Source organism: Chelonoidis abingdonii, chromosome 1 (genome assembly GCF_003597395.2).
Source record: "Chelonoidis abingdonii isolate Lonesome George chromosome 1, CheloAbing_2.0, whole genome shotgun sequence".
In the NCBI taxonomy this organism is placed as follows: domain Eukaryota; kingdom Metazoa; phylum Chordata; order Testudines; family Testudinidae; genus Chelonoidis; species Chelonoidis abingdonii.
In genome coordinates, this window is record NC_133769.1 from 97,492,584 (window position 1) to 97,517,434 (window position 24,851).

A 24,851-nucleotide genomic window follows, 5' to 3' on the forward strand; every position below is an offset into this window, starting at 1 on the left:
TCAGATTTAAAGAATTTCATGCAAGTCGGTCACTTTAAGTGAACTCCCTGTTTAGCTTTTAATTTCAGTCGCATGAGGAGGATTACCTCACTCTATCCTTGGGCTCTACCCATTGACCAGTCTTGTCACTAGAAAGTCATCTCTCTGTCCTGAGGCCATGTAAAGTGTTCTGATAAGTCTGAGGCTGTCTTGGTTTCTTCTCTCATTGTTTGAATAGCTTTGCATTCAGTTATGTCATTCAGAAGAACACTGCTGTTACAGGTTCGGACAGAATTTGCAGCTGTTTGTCATATTTTTAGTTTGAGTTCGGGTTGCTTACACTCTACAGAATGCCAGGGGCATCTTGGGGGAAAGACTCTACTGGTTGGAATGTGTGGAGTTTCAGTGTGGTCACTACAATTCTTGTAACAGGCATTTGCCTCAGGTATCTGAGAGCTTTCACTCTGCAGTATAGTGAATGGTTTACAGAACATGGAATTAAATTTTTGCCACACTGGCTAATGCAGACTGGACTCTGCTAGACGTTGCAGCACAAGCACTCTAAATTGTTTTAAGGAACTCATAACACATTTTTTCCTACACTTACACAGTTTTAAAATTACAGGTGTTAATATCTTAGATGTCATGCTTAGCGTTCAACTTCATTTAAGGAATAGTGCTGGTGTATGTTCCTGTATTAACATTCTCCCTACCCCCAATTAGAGCAATATATGTTATAACCAGATTCAGAAATGGTTGTTAAGCATAGTTTGGAAACACCTTGTTAAGCTTGGCAACCTACTTTTAGCTAGCATAGATTTAGTATGCAACATGGATATTATTTTCTTCAGGACAATCGTGCTATAAACTGTCGCCTTTAACAAGTCTGCGTGTGGCTTGTGAACATGTTTAAGAAGGTGGAGTCTGTGTGTGCCAACAGCAATTGGGATTAACACTGAAAACTATCATGATATTACAGGGGACATGGTCTTTGTAAAACAGTCTCTCCATGTTTATTTGTTCTAGGGTCGATAGTGCTTCGGGGGTTGCCCTCAATCCCTGCATTTGGTCATCAGGCGATAGTTGTTGCCTTATTTTATACTTAAATGTGGAGAGCACACTAAAGATCTTGTAACATTCACACACAAAAGGCAGGAAGTTCATAGCTCTGTCTGATTTGTCCTGCACACACATTCCAAGTGGGCTTACAGTCCCCTCACAGTTGTGTGAGTAAAAGGAATGGTATGTTGGTATAAGAACAACCAGTCTGCCTTGGATAGATTTAACAGAGAAATTGTCAGTTACATGTCCTAAAAGACTACGCCTTGTCCAAAGATTTCTCATGCTGCTTTGAGGCCCAGATCTTGCTGGAAAAGTTGGACTAGTGTTGATGGGGATTACCAAACAGCACAGAAATTAGTCTTTTGTAATAAATCAAGGTTAAAAAATACTGTCAGATAGTGGTAAGGGAAAGTAAATAAGCAGTTAAAGTTAGTTATGTGAAGGCTATGTTTACCATGTGCTGTCTTTATCAAGCTTACTCTCAACATCAGGTTTTGTTTGTTTCTACTGAAGGCAGCATGATTTTTTGTACCCCCCCTCCCCTGCACTCCCCAGGTTTGTTATTTCTCTCTGCTTTTTCTGAGGTATCAAGGTGACACTGTATATAACCCTGTGGTTATTTAAAACAGTCCTTGTTAATACATGGAAATGGCTTTCTGAATAAGCTAGGCCTAGAGTTGGTATTTGGTTGTTTTGGGCATTTCTTCGTCATAGTCATCATGTTAATCATGGATTTATAATTGCTTGTCTAAATGTGTATAGATGTAGTTTATTTCCCTAGTTACAATACACTTAAGAGTTTCTTTTTGCTAAAGGCTATATTAAGTGCCAATAAAATTTTTCAGTGGTTACCAACGAATGAGTGTCAGCCTTTCCTTAGTAGAATAAAAATTAGAAATGCAAAACATGATTAAAATCAACAGTTTAAATCTGAGTTTCCTGCTTGCTGATTTTAAATCTTGATTGAAATTGGCGATTTAAATCGCTTTGATTTAAAATCAGTCCACCCTGCAACTACTTATTTGTGTTAGTTTGGTGTGGGTATGTGAACACCAGTAATGGCACCTGAGTGTGGAGTCACTTCTAGGGTGAAAATAATGCTTTTCCTAGGTATTGGAGGGCAGGACTTTCTGAAGGGGGAAAGGGAACTGTTTCTCTCATTCTACCCTTGTTTTTTCTCAAAAAAGAAGGGGAAACAAAGCATTTTTGTTGACAAACTAGGTGTCTGTCCCTTTGCTTGTTGTGAATTGTGACAAACTTCATGTCTGTATTGGTGGGTCCTGCGCATCCTGGTGGATTCAGTGGTCTCAGAAGCTCACTAAGGCCCTCAATATGACCTCCCTTTCCCAATATGGCGGCAAAGGTTACAGCTTATAGAGCTATTTTCATCACAGGCCAGTGTGGGAGGTGGGAAGGTGGAATATCCACAGTCTCTGTTGCTCCTTAGAGCTCCATAGGCACCATTTGGTCTCCTGCCTGGACCAAAGTCTGTTTCCTCTCTCGAACGGATCTCTGTAGATTATGCAGGGAGGAAGAGGGGAACCCGAGCCCGCCCTCTACTCCGGGTTCCAGCCAAGGGACTCTAATGATAGCAGCTGTTAGCAGCTTCCCTCTTCCACTGACGCTGCTTTGATTCCTTGGGCCACTTCCCCGTGCTCCCCTTTACCAAGCTTCACCCTTACCTCAGGGCTCAGTAATGCTTCCTCTCCTCCAGCTCCTTTCACCTGGGCTCCTCTCAAGAACATAACATAAGAACGGCTGTATCGGGTCAGACCAAAGGTCCATCTAGCCCAGTATCTGTCTACCGACACTGGCCAATGCCAGATGCCCCAGAAGAAGTGAGCCTAACAGGCAATGATCAAGTGATTTCTCTCCTGCCATCCATCTCCATCCTCTGATGAACAGAGGCTAGGGACACCGTTCTTTACCCATCCTGGCTAATAGCTATTTATGCACTTAACCACCATGAATTTATCCAGTTCTCTCTTAAACATTGTTATAGTCCCAGCCTTCACAACCTCCTCAGGCAAGGAGTTCCACAGGCTGACTGTGTGCTGTGTGAAGAACTTCCTTTTATTTGTTTTAAACTTGCTGCCTATTAATTGCATTTGGTGACCTCCAGTTCTTGTATTATGGGAATAAGTAAATAACTTTTCCTTATCCACTTTCTCAACATCACTCATGATTTTAGTTACCTCTATCATATCCCCCCTTAGTCTCCTCTTTTCCAAGCTGAAGAGGCCTAGCCTCTTTAATCTTTCCTCATATGGGACCCTCTCCAAACCCCTAATCATTTTAGTTGCCCTTTTCTGAACCTTTTCTAGTGCTAGTGGCTTAGAAATAGCTTTTTTTGAGGTGAGGATGACCAACATCTGTTACACAGCATCTCAAAGTACGGGGGCGCTACCATGGATTTTAATAATAAGGGACAATAATATATTCTCAGTCTTATTCTTCTATCCCCTTTTTAAATGATTCCTAAGCTCTCTATCCCCTTTTTAATGATTCCTAACATCCTGTTTGCTGTTTTGACCGCCTCTGCACACTGCGTGGACATCTTCAGAGAACGATCCACGATGACTCCAAGATCTTTTTCCTGACTCGTTGTAGCTAAATTAGTCCCCCTCATATTGTATGTATAGTTGGGGTTATTTTTTCCAATGTGCATTACTTTACATTTATCCACAAGAGAAATGGCAAGGAGAGCTTATAAAGCAGTATAAGTGGGACTTTAATTGGTTCCAGCTGTCTCCATTAGCCTAACAGCCTTTACTGACCCTTTGTCAGTTAATTGAGGTCAGGTGCTGACATTAGCCTTAACTGGTTAAATTGGCCTCAGGTGTCTTGATTGGCCTGGAGTAGCTCTTGTTTGGCTATCCAGGGAATAGGGACCGGCTCATTCTGAGGCTTATATACCTGCCTTCCACTACCCTTTTATATCCGTCTGGCCTGAGTCCGTCACAGGATGTTCAAGTTTAAGATGTTCTTCTATGAGTGGGCCCTGGACAGATTGTCAGGGTTCAGTTCCCTACTTCAGCTTCTCACTATGTATGCTTATTACGTAAAATCCTAGCCTTAAGGCCTGCATTATTATTTATGGACTGGTAGCACTGCCTATTAAGGTTGCTCAATGCTTCCCATTATAAGACACTGTTTTCAGTTGCTGTAACTTTGCCAGATTTGAACCAGGCTGAAATTTTCCATGCTAGGTGTCTTCCACAGGCTGACTTTGGAATGTTCAACATTTTCTGTCAATGAGGCTAGAGAAGAATGTTTGTTTTTTTCAAAGTTTTTTAAAAAAATTCTTGGTTACCTTTTCTTTGGAAAGCTGTAGTGCTCCCATGCTTTGGATCAGGGACTTGAAATTTGGCAAAGTGCGGCTTGTGTGTTAGATGTGTGCCTTTTTGCCATTTCCATGAAAATCTGCCCTAATATGACTAAATTATAAGCCTTTGAAAAATCGCAATTTTCATGTGCTCAGTAAAGGTTTGCTGGAGTTTAACAACTAATATACTCCTCACTGAGCATGCTTGAGCCTCTGTCACAGCTTCTGTGTGTGATGAGACTATACATACACCAGTCCCTCCCAGGGACTATGCTGCCTCTTATGGCAGCAAAACTGATGTCGCTCAGAGATGTGAAAAAAACACCTCTGAGCCATAGAGCTGGTGCTCAAGTGATCTTATAGCGACAAGGGGTCTGGGATCAGCACCTTGAGTGGAGACTGGGACTGAATAGATGAATCAATGATGGGGTACAGATAGGGACAGGCTCAGGTTGGTAGGGATGTGGCAAAGAGGTCAAGCTTGGGGGATGGGCAGAAGAGTCTGGCCAACTAGAGAACTCTACTCTAAAAAGACTGGAATCAAATCCAAAATCCTTGATTTCCTCTGCTGTCAGCAAATATCTGTGGAACCCATTGGCAGTGTCCATCCTCTGTAGTGCTGAGCCACATGAAGGATAGCCTACTACTGTTAGCAGTTACTCCATTAGCTCAAGTGGCAGAGATTTGCAAGGTGGATATAAATGTTTCAGCCCTGCAAGTCAGTCGTGTACATGTGTAAAATGACATGTTTTTTCAGTTTGCTCTTATAAAAATATAGGAAGTTACACACAAAGCTGTTAAAAGAACATTAATAAGATTGCAAAGTCAAACACTCAAAGGCTAGAAAATGAGGCAATCTTAATCCTGAACCCATGTCCACATGCATTATGATACAGTCTTTAATTGCAGGATTACATACAATGTTTTCCACTGGACCCTGCCTCAGTCAGGGCTCAGAATGGATGCTCATTAAATTAGAAACTGTTCAGTACTGTTCTCCTCATTGGTTAATGTGTAGTCCCAGGCTGCCTTACTGCACACTGTTCAAACCTTATTTTGAAGACAGAATTATTAATTTCCTCATAGCTTTTCTGTGATTCTTATCATGACAGTAAATGAGTGCCTCACATACATTAATGAATTTATTTTCACAACCCCTGTGCGATGAGGGGGTAGTATTATATCAGTTTTATATGTGGAGAACTGAGGCATAGAGAGATTAAGATCAAGTGTCCACTGACTTTGGGTGCCCAGTTTGAAATGTCTGTGAACTGATTTTGCATAGTAGCTGGCTTCATATAGCATTTCATATGTTCAAAGCACAGCTCCCATGGACTTTGGTTGCAGCTCTGACTGCTCAGTACTTCAGCAAATCAGACCCCAGAGTCTCAAGTCAGGCACCTGGAAAATGAGGAACATCTGTGAAAAATGTGGTTTGTGACTTGCCTGGCATCATACAGGAACTCTGTGGCAGGCTCAGAAGCCAGTTTCCCAGAGCAGCATTCAACTGCCATAACTGTGAGATTATCCTTTCTCTTCCTGTGATGTTCTGCCTTGTTCACTACATTCCTTCAAACTTCTGCAACACACAAGATAAGGTCTTACAGACAACTTCTTCTTTCAATACCTAACCCCGATTTATTCCCAGAGCACTGTCCATTCTGTGTACTGAATAAGACAGGATCCTCTGGAAATAATAGTGTGAGATCATGTAACAAAAGGCTGCATAAGCATTATCATACACCAGGAGGCTAAATGAAGTTTGCCTATGCAAACTTCATTTTGGCATTTCCTAACTTTTGAATGCTTGACTTTGCAACCTTAATGTTCTTTTAAGGGTGTGCATGTGAGAGAGAATGTAAGTCTTGAAGCTAGGACTGCATAGATGGTATTTAGGTGAGCATGATGCCTTGAAGTCAAAAGGCCCAAATTATGTGTTGTCATTTAGTCTGTTTGACACTCTCTTGGCGTAAGAAGGACGGAAAACCAACAGAAACAGCCCTGCTAGAATGTAATCTGCAGAAAGGGTTTCCCTGGATAGTTTTAATCTGTCATAATGAGACTCTGTTGAGTCCTTCACAGACGCAGAAGTGTTGGGGGGAGGGGAGGAGGAGATGTTGCTACAACCTTCTGCACTTGGCTCTTCTAAGATGTTGTCATGGCCTCTTAATGGCTGCACATGCGAGTAAGAGCAGCTTTGAGGCCAGTTTAGGCATGTCTACACTGCCCTGCAGTTCAGTTTATAGAGGTGGGGGTGAATAGCAGTGGGTAGCAAAGTGCTGTGCTGTACCTCCCCCATGTGGATTTTGGGGGCACTGACTACAAGGATCCTACTTTGCATTAATATAGTCCTGTTTGAAGGGGACTGCGTTAATGTGCACTATGAGCCTTTTAGTTTGTACCCACATGTCCACACGGAGGAGTTACAGCACATCACTGTGGTGCGTATTAGTATTAGGTCAAAATGCAGGGCAAAGTAGACTTGCAGTTCAACAGATATAAGGGGCCAAAATGTAGGAGGTGCGAAGGCACCTTTGCAAATCCAAGTATTCCTCTGCTGAAAAAAAACTCTGCCAGATTAGAGACTTTGGCCTAATCCAGAGAACCTGAAGTCTAAAGGTGGGACCACGCCATTGTCTATGTGGTGTCTAACATGTTTTTGATCCTGGTATAAACATATATAATTACTTACTGGCAGATGACCTAATGAGAAACACCACAAGCTATGGAGGAATAATGAAGATGGGAAGCAAGGGAGAGCTGTTTTTGGGACAGAAGAGTTGGAGTTGGTTGATTAAGATAATTTAATTAGCAGTCTATCAAGTTACTTGTGACAGTGTTCAGGAATCAAATTTGAAGTTCACTTCTGGTTGGGAGCCAGAGTTGTCCACTGAGTGAAAATTATCCAATCTACTGTCCTAATTATCAGGAAATATTCAACTATAAAAGCCCTAACCCTCCGCTCCCCCTGACCATTTATAATGCGTCATCTGAGCATGGGAAACATGGTTTAATTTTCTACTTCTTCAGCGGAAGTGAGAGTTGAAGGAAGGCCATAGTCTGGAATGGAAAATATTGGAGGTGGGGGGAAGAAAGAGCACATTTTTAAAAATTGACTTTAAAATCTATTTTAAAAAGTTCTAACCCTGGAGTTTTAGTGCCTTGGGCATAGCAGCCAGCAAGGTGGAGTGGGGGAAACATTGCCAACTTCCTTCATTGATTTGTCTTCCTATTTGTACCTATCACCAGACATACTGTGGCAGACTTGGGCAGCGTATTGTATTATTTTTAGCTTTGCTGTTTCCAAGTTAAGAATGTCTGTGTTTATGTTAATACAGGGTCTCCTTGTTCTTGGAACGAAACTGCTTCATCATCACAGCCCTTTAGGGGATTCAAAGTTCATATAAAATCTCAGCTTCTTTTCTCCCCCCATCCCTCAAACTGCAGCATAGGGTGGAGCTTATTGTTGCAAACCACACATCTTAAGTTCCAGCTTGAGTATTCATTTTCCTCCTAGCTGTTAATTGATTTTGGGCTGTCCCAACTTGTCTGTAGAGTAAATAAGCTAAGAACTGCTCAGGGAAAGGATTGAGTTCTCAGTCATCAGAGTTGACAGTATTCAAGGGTGCTTTGTAGAACCTTTGGACAAGCCTGACATCAGGATTCCTCTGTCTATTTTTTAATTTATATTTTTAATCCATTGTCGCTGTTGAGAAGGGGACCAACATGACTCTACTAGAACCAGAAAAGCTGATGATGGCAGTCCAATCAGGTAACACTCCAAACATATCTCACTTGTTAAACATTGCTAATATGCTGGGCAGTCACTTAGGGAGTGTGAAGAGCGTGCATGATGCTGCATGAAAAACAGACCTAGAGATAGAATTGGGATGACTTTATGTGTTGGTTAAGACAGTGCAAATGGAATGTTACGTTTTGATCAGGATTTTAATATGAAGAAACTGATATCTTTCCTTCCTCTTTCCCCACTTCATATTTGAATAAATTAAGCTCTTTGGCTCTTGAGAATCAGCAAATGCCTGACAAGCCTAGGGCTCTGTAGTAAAGAGACTTCATTTGAGGTAAGCCCACCCATTCTGTTTAGCTGTTAGCTGATTGTTATTTCAGTTACTTTTTACTTGGTTTTAGTGACAGATATAGAAAGTTCTGTTGATACCTCTTGGGAAACTTTGAATCACATTGTTTTGGAAAAACTCTGGTTGTGTCTTGCACTGCTCCTCCCCTTTCTTTAATAGTTAACAGGATCTCTAGTTTTCTTAAGAGTTAATGGATTCTTGTAGCATTTTCTCCAAGATATCTTCCTTTTGTGATATCACAGTTGGCTGCTAGAAATCCTTCAGATGTTGTACAGAACTGTGATTCCAGAGATGAGGATTAGTCATCAAGATAGATGAGACTTGATACCTATCTATAATAATATGGTGCACTTCTGCACCATTTTTTGAGGATCTCAAAACACTTTGCAAATATGAAGTCTCGCAGAACGCCTATCAGGTAAAGTTCCTTAACATAAGAACGGCTGTACCAGGTCAGACCAAAGGTCCATCTAGCCCAGTATCTGTCTACTGACACTGGCCAATGCCAGGTGTCCCAGAGGGAGTGAACCTAACAGGCAATGATCGAGTGATCTCTCTCCTGCCATCCATCTCCATCCTCTGATGAACAGAGGCTAGGGACACCATTCTTTACCCTTCCTGGCTAATAGCTATTTATGAACTTAGCCACCATGAATTTATCCAGTTCCCTTTTAAACATTGTTATAGTTCTAGCTTTCACAACCTCCTCAGGTAAGGAGTTCCACAAGCTGACTGTGCGCTGTGTGAAGAAGAACTTCCTTTTATTTGTTTTAAACCTGCTACCTATTAATTTTCATTTGGTGACCCCTAGTTCTTGTATTATGGAAATAAGTAAATAACTTTTCCTTATCCACTTTCTCCACATCACTCATGATTTTATATACCTCTATCATATCCCCTCCTTCACTTCAGAGTTGGAGAAACTGACATGGAGATGATGACTTTGGGCAGGTCATATACTGAATCAGTGGCAGTTAAGAACAGTCGAAGTCTTGATTCACAGTAATTTTTAGGCAGTGCCCCTAATAAAGGAGGGAAGAGATAATTTTAAAAAAATAAGTCACACACAGAATGGTCTCTTCTAAATATGTTTTGTAAAACTTCCTTTTCCACCTTTTGGTCTGGCAGTGGCTCTAAATATATCTTTTGGTTATTTATTTAGCGTGAGCATAGTCGTCTAGCCAAGCGATGGCATCTTCAGTGGTATGGTACAGTTCTTTTAGGCCACTGCTGAACCTAGTCAGCAGGTATCCATCGACAACATGCGTCATTGTCTGTGTTGAGCTGCAGCTGGGACATGATGAGACTGTCATGAAGGCCCCAGTGATACTGGTTGGCTGCGCAGAGACCTTGACCTGTCTGGAACCTGTTCAACAGGGACCGTTGGCGACAGGGCAGATCAAAACCAAGTGGACAAATTGTGGGATCTGCAATGAGGGACTAGTTGAGGATTATAACAGATTCCATTCCTCTCGCCAGAGTGTTTCCACCCTAACGTCCTGGCGTGGCAGATGAGACCATAATGGGCGATGTGATGGTAGACATGCAGCTGGTGTTTAAAAAGGTCATTGTGCAATGACAGGCTTGAGTTCGCACACATTTTCTGCAGTAATCTGCCAGTAGCAACCTCTCACCTGATAGGAGGAGGAGCAATATTGCTCAGAACTGGAAGCCATGGGAGTGGAGTCAGATGTAGGCTGCCAGGGACGATAATGCATGGTGGCATGTAACTGTGTATCCACCAGTTTGGTGTGTGACGATTGACTCCAAACAGGTACTCTGCCACTGAATACAAGGTTGCAAGAGCTGATGTCCACAAAGTTAGAGCACAAGCACCCCATGACAAACCTGCCAGTTTGCTAAGAAGATTGTTGCGGGTCTGAACTCGAGCTGCTGTCTTCTTCAGGTGGGCATGGTAACTTAGTGTGCAATCTAAGGTCACACCTAGATGGATCGGTTTTACTTCATGCTTTTTTTTGGTTAAACACTTTAGAAAACAAACATACAAAGCAATTCCTAAAATAGCTCATGTTGCTTTAGTTTTCTATCGTAGTTTGCGCTCTTTCTGTTTTTTAGAGCTTCTCTAAAGAGTAAGTGATACTGAGTGATCTTCCTTCATCTGATGGCCTTCCTCCCAAAGCGGGAAGAATTTTTCAGTTCTGGCACTTCAGCAAGGAGATTTGGTTCTACAGCACATCCTTGGGAGATGGAGAGAGAGCAGGAGCCCTCCGGGTTGGTGGAATTACGAGAGCTGCCTTAAGGGAGATAGTTGGTACTATTCTTATTCTTAAATGTACGAAAGTCACTTTAGGCCCTATACTTGTTTGGCTGTTCTCTAGTGATATACTTGTAATTTGCCATTTTTAGAATTGGTATTTAAGCCCTAATAACATGCTTGGTTCTATACAGGATACACATAGCAAGACAGTTCTGGCACTGCAAAAAAATAAGTGTTTACATCGAGCAAGCTAACTCGATGTAAAATCCTAGTGGAGACAAGACACTCAGCTTCCTACACTGAAGTAAATACTCTGTGCCTTGTTTCCACTAGGATTTTGCATTCTTTTTTGTAGTTAAGACAAAGGGCTATGATAATTTACAATCTAGAAGCCTATCTAACTGGATCTGTGCATGGCATCAGCATTGTAGGGAAATCCACAGAATAAAGCAAAGCTTCCTAAAATGAGGAAAATCCCCCTGTGTGGAGATGAAATGATCCCTTTTTCCAAAATTTTAACGGTGGCTTTTCTTCCTGTTGTTCCAAATGATGAGAATCTTCTGGGATATTTTGTTCTTTCTTAGTTCCTATGATGATTCTTCCTTCATCTAAAGAGTGCTTGGATGTGGCATAAGCCAGAGTCCACTACTGATACCCCTGGGACACCCAAAAGAATCATGCAGTGATGAGGCAATCCCTTGGTGTTCTTAACCCATGGAATGAGGAATACAAACCGATCACCACTCTGTTTGAAATTGCAGTTCTTCCTTTGGCCAGGTCAACCAGCCACTGCTTAAAAATGATAAGCAGAAAATAGGGAAGTGGGGTGAGTTCATACAAACAAGGATGGTGGAAGTGAGCCGGAGAAATGACAAAAAGGATGAAGGGTTCAGATGGGTAGAGTGTAGATGAACTTCAGTGCTTTCTGTAGTGCACCAATTGCTAAAGCCTAGGTCTAAGGTAAGGTGCAGAAGAGAGACTACCACTATGCATAAAAGCCACTGATAGAAATGAAATGTCTGAGAGGGGACAACGTGAGTAAAATCTGGAGGGATATGAAGACTAAGGCCTTGTCTACACTGCCAAATTTTTTCTCCAAAAGACAACTTTTGGTGACAAAACAGTAAGAGGTATACTCATTGTAATGCCACTTTCGGTGACAAAACTCCTCAATTTCATCAACAAAATGAAACCACCTTGACGAGAGTCGTAAGGCTTTTTGTGCAAAAGTTTTGTTTTCAAAGTGCCAGTGTAGACACCATGCTTGATTATTATCACTGTAATTGGCCTCCGGAAGGTGACCCAGAATGCCCATCATGACCACTCTGGTCAGCAGTTACAACTCCGCTGCCCTGCAGCCAGGTAACCAACTGTCCGCCCTCCTCCTTTTAAAGCGCTGTGAGTTTTTGAAAATCTACTTCCTGTTTGCTCCTGGAGAGCTTACATTGCATCTTCCCAGTTGACCATGGCAGCTCCATGCTGCAAATGCTTTTCTGCTTGGACCACTCTGGGTCTGCTCAGTATTTGGAGAGAGGAGACTGCAGTCCCAGCTGCGCTCCAGCGTAGGAATTGCAATACCTATGGGCAGATTTTGCAAAACTTGCGTGAAAAGGGCTATGATTGGGACATGCTACAGCGCAGAGCAAAGATCAAGGGGCTGAGGCATGCATACCAGAAGGCAAGGGAAGCAAACCATCACTCTAGTGCTGTGTCCCAGACCCGCTGTTTTTATAAGGAGTTGGACACTATCCTTTGCTGCGACCACACCTTCACTGCTAAGAGCCCCCTGGATATTTTGGTGGGACTGGAGCCGGTGGAAAGTGGGCCTAGCCCTGAGGACGAATTCATTGGCGAAGAGGTGGAAACAGACGACATTGTGCAGCCCACAGCAGGATTGCCCAGTGGTTTGTCCAGTCAGGAGCTGTTCTGCATTCCAGAGATGACGTGACAGTTGCAGTCCGGCGAGCAAGAAGCAGGAGAACAGATCTCTGGTAAGTGGTTTTGCTTTGTGAAGTGTGGAGGTGGGTTGAGGGCATAGACATGCACAAGGCTGGCTATGTTTCTGTGTGCTCGACATTTCCCTGTGCAGCTAAGCAGTACAAGGAACAGGGTGTTGATGCACACAGAGACTTCACAGGAATCTTTCAGAGAGATCTCTGTGACCTTTCCTGCAAATATTTGGCAATCCTCTGCTGAAGGTTCCTTGGCGGAGCTGCTTTGTTCCTTCCCCCATTGAAAGGAAACTTTCCTGTGCCGTTCTGCAGTCACTTCTGCAGGGACTAAAGCAGCACATAGGTGAGCAACATAGGGACCAGGGTGGAAGCTGCAAGAATGTAGTAGATGCACTGTTTCTTCCCTGCTTACCCTCAGGAATGAGAGATCAGGCAGAATGATACTCACCTGTGGAAAAAGGTGGGAAAATTAAGAATATTATCCCTAGTCAACTGCACCACGACTCTTTTTCATATTGATTATCTCCCCATGTACAATGCTCCCCACCCCAGGGTAAACTCACCATGTATGGGGTGTTTGCCACTGTGCTTGTCAAGGGTCAGTGAGAACGTGATTGGTATGTTAATAGAGGTGTATTTTACTGCACTGTTTCAGTGCTGTGCATGTGCTTACGTGTATGGTTCCTTGTGTTTTTGCAGATGTGGCCTTGAGAGGCACCCCCTACACGCTGGTGGAGCACCTCTGCCAGATAAGAAAGGGCCCGTGACAGAGCAAGGAAGACATGTTCTAGGAGGTGATGCAGTGCTCGGATATCGAAAACAGAGAACACAAGCACTGAAGGGAAATCAAAAGGCAAGACAGACAAGAAAATCAGACCTACGCTAGACATGCAATGGAGAGGATGATTATAGTTATGGAGAAGCAAGTTGAAATGCGACAGTCCCTCATAATGTTCCAGATTGAGTAGATGCATGCCCGCTCTCCCCTTCAGCACATTCAGAACGCTTTCCCATGCCCTCCCCAAACTCCACCCGCGAGTTCCTTCCCGCTCTGTGCAACTTCTTGCTATTCTGTTCACTCCACCCCCATGGACACCTTTTCAAATGATAGTTGGACTTAAGCACAACTTTGAAAGTCAGTCCTCCCCTGGTACCCCCGAAAAGGTGTGTGTGTGTGTGTGGTGCTGTATTTTTTTGTGCACAATGGAAGCAAAGTTTTTGAATTATTTGTCTCCTGCAAATTGTGATAGCAGATAGCAGCAACAAATACACCATCGGTTAAATCATTTGCTTACATTGAATCCTAGGTCACAAAAAACACATGTGCTTCCTTGCAAAACTTGATTTCATTAAGCATTGTAGTCCAGAGCATAGCAACGTACACTGTTGGTTCTCATCTTCAAAGTGTTGTCTCAAAGCCTCCCTGATTCAAATAGCCGTCTAATAGCCCTGGTAGCTAGCTGCTCAAAATCAGCTCCCAGACATTCTGCCTGAGCAGTCCATCCCTGAGGAAACTTTTCACCCTTACCTTCACAAATATTGTGCAACATGCAACACATGGCCATGGGAATATTATCCTCAGTGAGGTCTAATCTGCCATAAAGACATCGCCAGTGCACCTTTAATCTGCCAAAGGCACATTCCACGATCATCCTGCACCTACTTAGCCTATTGTTGAACCTCTCCTTACTGCTATCCAGGTTTCCTGTGTAAGGCTTTGAGTCATAGTAGGCTGAGTCTCCCAGGATCACCATGGGCATTTCAACATCCCCTACTCTTGGTCTGGAACATCTTCTGGTCTGAAAAGAGAGCCCCCACTTTCAGCTTTCTGTACAGGCCGGTGGTCCTGAAGATACATATGTCATGCACCTTTCTGGACCACCCTGCACTGGTTCAGTGAAACACCCATGGTGATCCAAAAGCGCCTGCAACACCATGGAGAAATACCCCTTCCTATTGATGTACTCCGTCAGAAGGTGATCTGGCCTAAATTGGAATGTGTGCATCATCTGTCGCTCTTCTGCTGTTAGGGATCCCCATTTCTGCAAAGCCACTATTTCACACACATTGCCAAGAGTCACGGTTCTTCACAGAAGGATGCGATTAATGGCCTTGCACGCTTGCGTTAACGCAGTTCCAAAGTTTAACTTTCCCAACTCCAAACTGATTCGCGACTGACTGGTAGCAGTCTGGAATTGCCAGGTTCCACACTGTGATTGCCATGCACTTCTCCAATGAGAGGGCAGCTCTCATTTGGATATCCTTGCGCCACAGGGCTGGGGCGAGTTCAGCACACAGTTCCAGGAAGGTGACTTTCTTCATCCAAAAGTTCTGCAGCCACTGCTCATCATCCCAGATGTGCAGAATGATGTGATCCCACCACTCACTGCTAGATTCCCAAGCCCAAAAGCGATAGTCCACCATGTGCAGCTGTTTTGTGAAAGCCAAAAGCAATCGAATGTTGATCCTATCCATGTCGGATAGCACATCAGGCAACTGTGAATCCCATTGAGTTCAGAACTTCAAGATTAATTGCACTGCCGTTCGAGATGTGCTACTGATAGCTAGCAGAGCACTGGAGAGCAGCGTGGGATCCATTCTTTCAGACAGAGGATGGGGCAAACAGAAAAGGAGATGCTGAAAAATGTTGCAAACCGAATTTGGAAGCACATGGAATGCTGGGACGGAAAGCAATGGATCATGGGACATTGATTCCAGACCCATGATGCAGTGCGATCCACTCCACCTTCCCTTAAGACCTATCGGCAGAAGATGGAGAGCTGAACTGTGATAGCTTCCCACAATGCATTGCTCTCACTGTTCATGCTACTGCCCCAAGTGTGGGTGTGCTATGCTGACAAAGGAAGACCATATGAACAAGCAACTATGATTTTCTTCTAGCGATTTTTGATCGACCAAACTTTTGGTGAAAAAACTATGCCAGTGTAGACATAGCCTAAGTCAAAAAAATACAGATAGAATAATAGGAATATACTACCAGCCTCCAGACCATGGAATGATACTTCAGTGCTGAGGGAGACCACAGAGGCACCTCGCTTTACCGAAAGTGTGAAGCAGTACTCATTAGGGTAGTGCTTATTTAGTGCTCAGAGGCAAACACAAGTCTATTCAAGAAGTAACTACTTGAGCTCATAAATAAGAGTAATATAATTTCATCCTTATGGCAGGGATCATACCAAAATTTTCAATTGTGATATTACATACAAGAGAGGATTTATTTTATTTTTTTATTTTTTTTAGAGAGCGCTTGGAAAAAAACCAAAAAAACCCGTTAACCAAGAAGTTAAGAATTGAACTTTCTAGATTCAGTGTGGAGGCTGCTTAAGGATATTCAGAGAGGTTATGCTTACTCTAAACAGAAAAGGAAGCAGTAAGAGAAGCAAAAACGTTAAGGATTAAAGAGTAAGTTACGAGAGCTTGTTCAAACGAAAAAGGTTTCCTTCACAGAGTGGAAATCCATCTCAAGTGTTGGCTGCAGAAAGGAACATAAATTCAGGCAGATAAAATGTGAGATGAAATATAAAGAGGGTTAAGAAGTTTGAAGAGCAGTTAGCCAAAGACATAAGTATAGTGAATATCAGAAGCCTGTTACAGAAGTGGTGGGTAAATACAGAAGTATACTGGAAGAGAAGGTAAATTAGTTTTGTATTGGTCTTTTCTTACAGGACAATTGGAGAGAGATACAGCACTGTCAACCCCAGTCATGTAAAAATAATTAGTCCACATACAAAATCATGAGGTTAAATAAAATAAAATTGTTTTTGATCTGCCTTCTGATTTTTTGAGAGGTTGAAAATTCAGTTGGAAATGCAGGCATACCTGCTAGTTCCTGTGAGCAGGACTTCTTACTTACCTTCTCACCACCCATGATAATTCTTCTGCCTCCCAGTTTCTCACTCCCTCACATTTTCTCTTAAGTCTCCAGTTCCTTATATTTACTTGCTGATCTCAAAGTCTCCCTGCCTCCCTCTCACTGTCTGGTCCTGTCTCTGTTTCCCTATTGGCCCTTTTCCCATTCCTCATCAACATGGGCATATTAATGCATAACTCTCCATTTTAGTAGGTCTAGCATCTTCCTCTGCTAATGGCCACTCTCTGAGACAGGGTATGAACTGGATGATCTGATTTGGTATGGCTGTTCTTTTGACAGTCTCAGTTTCACTGTGAATATTCATGACACAAGGATCCTGTCTCCTTTTGTTTTCTGCCCCTTTCTGGTAAAGGAGGAGGGGGTTTCTAGTCACTAAACTTCAGTGCACTCTACAACTATACATGTATTAATATCTGTTTTTGTGTTATGAAAATTGTCTTCTGAAGAATGCCTGCAAATTTGCAAGAGAAAAGAAAACAATTACCAAAGAACATAAGAATGGCCATACTGGCTCAGACCAGTGGTCCATCTAGCACAGTATGCTGTCTTCTGACAGTGACCAGTCCCAGTTGTTTCAGAGGGAATGAACAGAACAGGCAAGCATTGAGTGATCCATCACCTGTTGCCAATTCCCAGCTTGTGGCAAACAGAGGCGTGGGGTTGTATCCTGACTATCTAGGCTAATAGCCCTTAAGGGACCTTTCTTGCATAAACTTATCTACAGTAGTTCATATTTGAACCCTGTTATTGTTTTGGCCTTCACAACAGCCCCGGCAATGAGTTGCACAGTTTGACTTGTGCACTGTGTGAAGAAATACTTCCTTTTGTTTGTTTGAAACCTGCTGCTTATTAATTTCATTGGGTAACCCCTGGTTCTTGTGTTAGTATTATTTACTCCTTCACATTTCTCCACACGATTCATGATTTTATAGACCTCTATCATATCCCCCCATAGTAGTCTGTCTTTCAAGCTGAAAAGTCCCAGTCTTTTTAATCTCTCCCCAACAAAAGCAGTTACGTACCCCTAATAATTTTTGTTGCCTTTCTTGTACCCTTTCCAATTCCAGTATATCCTGTTTTGAGATGGGGCAACCAAATCTGCACAAAGTGTTCAAGATTAGCGTTATCATAGATTTATAGAGGCATTATGATATTTTCTGTTTTGTTATCTGTCCCTTTTCTAATGGTTCCTAACATTCTGTGTTAATACCTGGGGGGACAAACAGCTGTGCAGATCGCTCTATCAGTGTTATAGAGGGCAAATTTTATGCAGGGTAAAATGGATTTATTTGGGTTTAGACTCCATTGAGAGTTGGGCATCTGAGTGTTAAAGACAGGAACACTTCTGTAAGCTGCTTTCAGTTAAGTCTGCAGCTTTGGGGCAAGTAATTCAGACCCTGGGTCTGTGTTGGAGCAGATGGGCATGTCTGTGTCAGCAAGACAGAGTGCTGGTGTCCCGAGCTGGCAGGGAAAGCAGGGGCAGGAGTAGTCTTGGCACATCAGTTGGCAGTTCCCAAGGGGGTTTCTGTGATTCAACCTGTCACACGCTCCCACTCCCTCGCTCTGCACAGCCAGCAGGAGAGTACTGGGAGCAGCTGGCCAGGGGCTCCAAGGCAGAGGGCAGGAGCAACATGGCTGCAAAGCAGCAGGGGAAGGGGCACGTGAACACATGCTGCCAGATGTGTGTGGCTTTGCGAATCAGTGCACCACACTTGAATCACTCCTGGGTGGCCACGCAGCTTCCATGGAACACAGTCCTTGGGGAACACCACTATTTACCTTTCTCCATTTTGAAAACTGACCATTTATTCCTACCCTCTTTTTGTCTTTTAACCAGTTGCTGATCCATGAGAGGACCTTCCATCTTATCCCATGACTACTTACTTTGCTTAAGAGCCTTTGATGAGGGACCTTGTTTATGCTTTCTGAAAGTCCAAGTACATTATATTCGCTGGATTACCCTTGTCCTCGTTTGTTCACCCCATCAAAGAATTTTAATAGATTGGTGAGGCATGATTTTCCTTTACAAAAGCCGCATTGATTCTTCCCCAACAAACTGTGTTCATCTGTGTGTCTGATAATTCTGTTCTTTGCTATAATTTTAGCCAGTTTGTCTGGTACTGAAGTTAGGCTCACCGGCTTGTAATTGCCCGGATTGCCTCTGGAGACTTTTTAAAAAGCTGGTATCACATTAGCTACCCTCCAGTCATCTGGTACAGAAACTGATTTTAAATGATAGGTTATGTACCATTTAGTAATTCTGCAATTTCATATTTGAGTTCCTTCAGAACTCTTGGGTGAATGCCATCTGGTCCTGGTGACTGATTAGGCAATTCAGTTTTGTCTGACAGTGATGTTAGGGTTACCATTGCTATCTTAGCTCATTTCTATCCTCCCCTGTAAACTTGTTAAAATATAAATACCCAGTGGATTCATAATTCACAGTCTCCTGGCACTCACATAGGGTATGTCTACACTGCAACTGGACACTCATAGCTGGCCTATGCCAGCTGACTCAAGCTGGAGAGTTTGGCCTAAGGGGCTGTTTAATTCATTTGGGCTTGGGCTGCCCAATCTGTGGGACATAACCTTGCAGGGTCCTTATGCCTGGGCTGCAGCCTGAGCCTGAATTTCTACACTGCAGTTAAATAGCCCATTAGCCCAAGACAGAGTCAGCTGACGTGGGCTAGCCGCAAGTTTTTAATTGCATTGTATGTCCTGTCAGTCTGGCTTGCAAATCCAGACAATTCCATAAAAATGTGACTGTGCCCAGCAAATGTGGCTGGGCAGTAAGTCTTGTGTTGGCTTCTACAGGTAACTTTTGGCAGTTTCTCCTGCTCAATAGTGAAATGACTCCTGTGAGGTAACAGTTATGTCCAGCAACTGAGACAGGGAAGATGGATAAAATCTAATATTTTCGGATATTTGAATGTACTTATGACATCCTCCCTATTTAAGAGCACTCCCGGCTATTGTAGCAGCTCCTGGTATATTCTTTCTGTTTATTGGGAGTCGGGGAGGTTTTCTTGACTTCAGGGTTCTTCAAATGTTACTTTTCTTAAGAATGTTTAAAAAGGAGGAGGTGCTTAACCGTGTAATAATACTCCTTGAGAACAGCCTGACTTAATTAAATCCCTTTCACATTTCTTTTTTGGAAGATGTATTAAACTTTATCTTCAGTGTTTTTGTTGTTCTACATTCTTCGAAGATTGAGACCTTTTAACACATGCAAATTCTGTCTTAATTGACTCAATCTCTGGGAACTTTTTAAAAGATGGACACAAGCTGTTTAACAAATGAAAGTGAAATTATTTTTAAAAAGTTGATTAGACTTCGAAAAAGCTTATTTCTATAAAGTTATTTCTAGCCATCTGTTGGGATAGTAGGGGGAGTAGTGTTTAAAGACACATTCAGACTAGTAGTACAGGCCCAAATTGATCGACATTTGCAGACTTTTTTCTTCAGTGAAAAGTGCAAGGTCATGCACTTAGGGATTAATAATAAGAATTTTAGATATACTTTGGGGACGCATCAGTTGGAAGCGACGGAGGAGGAGAAGGACCTTGGGGTATTGGTTGATAGCAGGATGACTATGAGCCGCCAATGTGATATGGCTGTTAAAAAAGCAAATGCGGTTTTAGGATGCATCAGGCGAGGTATTTCCAGCAAGGAGAAGGAGGTGTTAGTGCCGTTATATACGGCGCTGGTGAGACCCCACCTGGAATATTGTGTGCAGTTCTGGTGTCCCATGTTTAAGAAGGATGAATTCAAACTGGAACAGGTTCAGAGACGGGCTACTAGGATGATCCGAGGAATGGAAAATCTGCCTTATGAAAGGAGACTCAAAGAGCTTGGCTTGTTTAGCCTGGCCAAAAGAAGGCTCCGGGGGGATATGCTTGCTCTATATAAATATATCAGGGGGATTAACGTTAGGGAGGGAGAGGAATTATTTAAGTTTAGTACTAATGTAGGCACGAGGACGAATGGGTACAAACTGGATATTAGGAAGTTTAGACTTGAAATTAGACGAAGGTTTCTAACCATTAGGGGAGTGAAGTTCTGGAACAGCCTTCCGAGGGAAGTAGTGGGGGCAAAAGACTTATCTGGCTTTAAGACTAAGCTTGATAAGTATATGGAGGGGATGTTATGATGGGATAGTTTAATTTGGGCAATTGATTTTGGATTATCGGCAGATAAGTCTGCTCAATGGTCTGTGAGGGGATGTTGGATGGGATGGGAACTGAGTTACTGCAGAGAATTCTTTCTTGGGTGCTGGCTGGTGAGTCTTGCCCACATGCTCAGGGTTTAGCTGATCGCCATATTTGGGGTCGGGAAGGAATTTTCCTCCAGGGCGGATTGGCAGAGGCCCTGGAGGTTTTTCGCCTTCCTCTGCAGCGTGGGGCATGGGTCGCTTGCTGGTGGATTCTCTGCAGCTTGAGGTCTTCAAATCACAATTTTGAGGATTTCAATAACTTAGTCATGGGTTAGGGGTTGTTATAAATGTGTATGGGTAGGGTTTTGTGGCCTGCCTTGTGCAGGAGGTCAGACTAGATGATCATATTGGTCCCTTCTGACCTATGAGTCTATGTAAGATATGACGACGTATGGTCACTTAGAGATCCTCATAGCATTATTTGCAAGAATGAATGGACATTAGTGCTAACGTCCTGGCCAAGTCCAACTCTGGTTATTACAGTTTGCTCCCCTACATTTTCTTCTGTGCTTGCAATTGGATATACAGTAACTCCTCACTTAGTCGTACCAGTTAACGTTGTTTCATTGCTGATCAATTAGGGAACATGCTCATTTAAAGTTTGTATAATGCTCCCTTCTAACGTCATTTGGCAGCCGCCTGCTTTGTCTACTGCTTGCAGGAAGAGCAGCCCGTTGCAGCGTGCTGGTGGGGGCTTGGCATCAGGGTGGACCAGCAGCCCCGCATCAGATCCCCGCTCCCCATAATTCCCTGGGCAGCAGCTGCTTGCAGTTCAGCTGTGTCCGTCCCCCCACTGCCATGTGCTGCTCCTGCCCTCTGCCTTGGAGCTGCTCCCCGAGACTCCTGCTTGCTTGGGGGGGGAGAAAGGAAGAGGGGGGCTAATGTCAGGGTGTTCCCCTTCCCCCCTTCTCCTGCATCCCATTTACCTCATCTTCCATAGAGCAGGGGGGACAGACCAGGACTCAGGACAGAGGGAGCTGTGTCTCAGCAAGCTGATCTAATAAACAAGGCAGTGTCCTTAAGGGAAATGCGCATATCTCCCTCCATTCCTGGTGCCTTGTGTAGAGAGAGAGTTAACCCTTGAGGGCTCAGCCAATTGCTAGTTCACCATTTAGCAGTAAGGGAAATATCTCACCCTCTGACTCCTCTACCTCAGCCAAGCTTCACAATCATCATCACTGTGTAACAGTATTAAATTGTTTGTTTAAAACTTATTGTGTGTGTATGTATATGGGTATGTGTATAATATATAGTCTTTTGTCTAGTGAAAAAATTTTCCCTTGAACCTAACCCCCTCATTTACGTTAATTCTTATGGGGAAATTAGATTAGCTTAACAGTGTTTCGCTTAAAGTTGCATTTTTCAGGAACATAACTACAATGTTAAGTGAGGAGTTACTGTAGTATTCTTCAGTTTGTCTCCTAAGCTGTTTTATATTGTTCCTGTCCACTAAGTGGCTAGCTTCACGCCAGAGCTGACTGTTTGTTAGTGAGAGTGAATGATCCCTCTAAACAAATTCTAATCTTTTTAATCTTTAAGAAGAAAAGTGCTAAATAAATAAAAGTTAACTTTATCACAGAATAATCAAATCGGGTTGGCAACCTTTCAGAAGTGGTGTGCTGAGTCTTCATTTATTCAGTCTAACTTAAGGTTTTGCATGCCAGTAATACATTTTAACGTTTTTAGAAGGTCTCTTTCTATAAGTCTATAATATATAACTAAACTATTGTTGTATGTAAAGTAAGGAAGGTTTTTAAAATGTTTTTAAGAAGCTTCATTTAAAATTAAATTAAAATGCAGAGTCCCCCCTGGACTGGTGGCCAGGACCCAGGCAGTGTGAGTGCCACTGAAAATCAGCTCGCGTGCCTCAGGTTGCCTACCCCTGAACCAAATGAACACTGTCCTTTGGATTTTAATACTTTCTCCTGTTCATTTGCTGAGATATTTAAGGAAAACCACCTAAAAAGGTGTTTAGGAAATAGAGAATGTTATACTTTTCTACTTGGCCCTTCCCTCTCTACTTACCCTGAGATATGCTACTGTTATTGAGGCTGTTGCACAGACCAGAAATGAATTATTTTAAACTTTATTATATTTATAATTTAACACAGGGGTTATCAAACTTGGAGTCGGGACCCCCAGGGGATCACGAGGTTATTACATGGGGGGGTCGCGAGCTGTCAGCCCCCACCCTAGACCCTGCTTTGCCTCAGCATTTATAATGGTGTTAAATATATAAAAAAAGTTTTTAATTTATAAGGGGAGGGGTCACATTGAGAGGTTTGTTATGTGAAAGGGGTCACCAGTACAAAAGTTTCAGAACCACTGATTTAGATAAACAGAGGTAGCATTTCCCCATATAATTGGAGGATAAAATGGCTATGGAAGAGTGTTTTAAACTCAGTGTAGAGTAAATATATATATATTTAAACTATATTTAAAGAAAAGTTAATTCCCTTGTTTAATCCTCTGTCTGAGTATCTCAGGAGGAAGGAGTGGAATGTTCACTGAAGAACTACTTGAAGCTGACATCTTGAACTGAGCATAACAGTTTATTAAACTGCCATGGAAGACTGTTTTTGGCCCAAAGGGGCATATATTAAATACCAATCTGTCATACTAGTGAAAGATGCTGATCCAATTCTCTTGTTCCTCCTCTCCCCTTCCCAAAAAACAAGCCAAACAAAATAAAAACCTTCTCTCATTCTAAAACAAGTCAAATAAAGCTGCTCTGTGGAGTGTCCGATGCTAAATGTTCTTCATGCCCTATGAAAAGGGAACAGTGTGTCATCTGGGACTGAGTACTCAAAGAAGGAAAGTCCCATCTTCCCCCACTTTCCTCTTAAGCGACAACCTCAGTACTGTGGTTTCTGTGCATAGAAATGCCATTTTCTTCTCCCCTTGTAAATAAATGGTGGTTTTATTTTTTATAAAAATAACCACTTCTGCTTGCACCAAAATGAAAGACACAGTCAAATTAGAAATCACAGTTCTAGATAGGAAAAGTGTTTCTTTACCTGTGGTACTAATACATGGATTTTTTTTAAAGTTATACAACTTCTTGCTAGTGGATTTTGTTTGTTTTTTGCATCTCACTGTGTTTCAGCAGTGAAACTAGATTGGTTGGTTTCACTTTCTGGGTCTCATGATTCTAATTGAGTGTTTGGGTTGCAACGGTGCCAGGGACCCTTAAATCTAAAAACTCCCTGATTTCATTTGAATGTAAAAAAATTCTGAAAACATTGCTGGCTGGTACAGGTCCAATAGCTGCCCCCTCTTGAAACAGAATCTATGTTTTGGGCTTGGTGCCAGCGCCCTCCGTAAGGCAGTGCTTTTGCACCTGATAGCAAGCTTGTGGGAATGGATAAGAATTTACAGGGTGGCAATGGACTTTGCTAAGGGCTGTGTGTATGGATGGTTATGATCTGAGTTTTTGAGTTGTGGTAAGATGAGACCATAGCCCCTTCCCTGGGCCTATAACCAGTATTCTGTATGAGATCAGAAGACTGAACCAAGCCATGTGAGCATCATCATCAACATGCAGTGAGGAAGCAGAAAATTGGACTTTCTAGAAGGAAATCTTTAAATATGGAAATCTTTATGCCAGAGCCATTTGCTGAATGAGGGTATGTTTTGGCTCTTGTAGGAAATGGAGTCGAGGGAAGCCACCCGTGAACCACAAAGGTACTAAGTCATTCCATTAATGAGAGAACTGAAGATAATCTTTTGGTGTCTTTATCCTTGTTAGTAACCCTTGAGTAGTCAGAAAATTCTGTACTTTGGTGTCAGCCAAATTGGAGGATTTGGGACTGTACTGAAACTGTCACCTTTTGAGGTATGCTTCTAGTTTTTGGCTGTGGATCGCAATATGAACGTACATTATGTTGTATGTCTGTGTCTGGATAAATAACTCCGTTCTGAAAAGGCTGTGTGACATTTTACATTTTCCCTCCCTGGATACTTAGCAACTTGTCTCTGCCCAGTGTTTGGTTAGAAATCCCCTTCATTTTTCAGGTCAAGTAGGCACCTGTAGCTACACCCTTGATAGTTACAATGAAAGCTTTTATATTTTAAATTATACAGTAAAAATGTCTGTGCCCTGTATACGCCAAA

The 24,851-nt window shown here is 42.6% G+C and overlaps 1 protein-coding gene across 4 annotated transcripts in view; it reads left to right on the forward strand.

Moving 5' to 3' along the window:
* MRTFA (myocardin related transcription factor A) overlaps window positions 1-24,851 on the forward strand; it is a 157,188-nt gene that overhangs the window by 23,846 nt on the left and 108,491 nt on the right. Inside the window, exon 1 of one of the 4 annotated variants that reach the window (XM_032787794.2) lies at window positions 7,993-8,138. The exons of the other annotated variants lie outside the window; for them this stretch is intronic. Coding sequence (XP_032643685.1) covers window positions 8,093-8,138 — 46 coding nt within the window. The 5' untranslated portion in view covers window positions 7,993-8,092. Of the gene's footprint in view, window positions 1-7,992; window positions 8,139-24,851 lie in introns of those variants that run through there. 4 annotated transcript variants of the gene reach the window in all.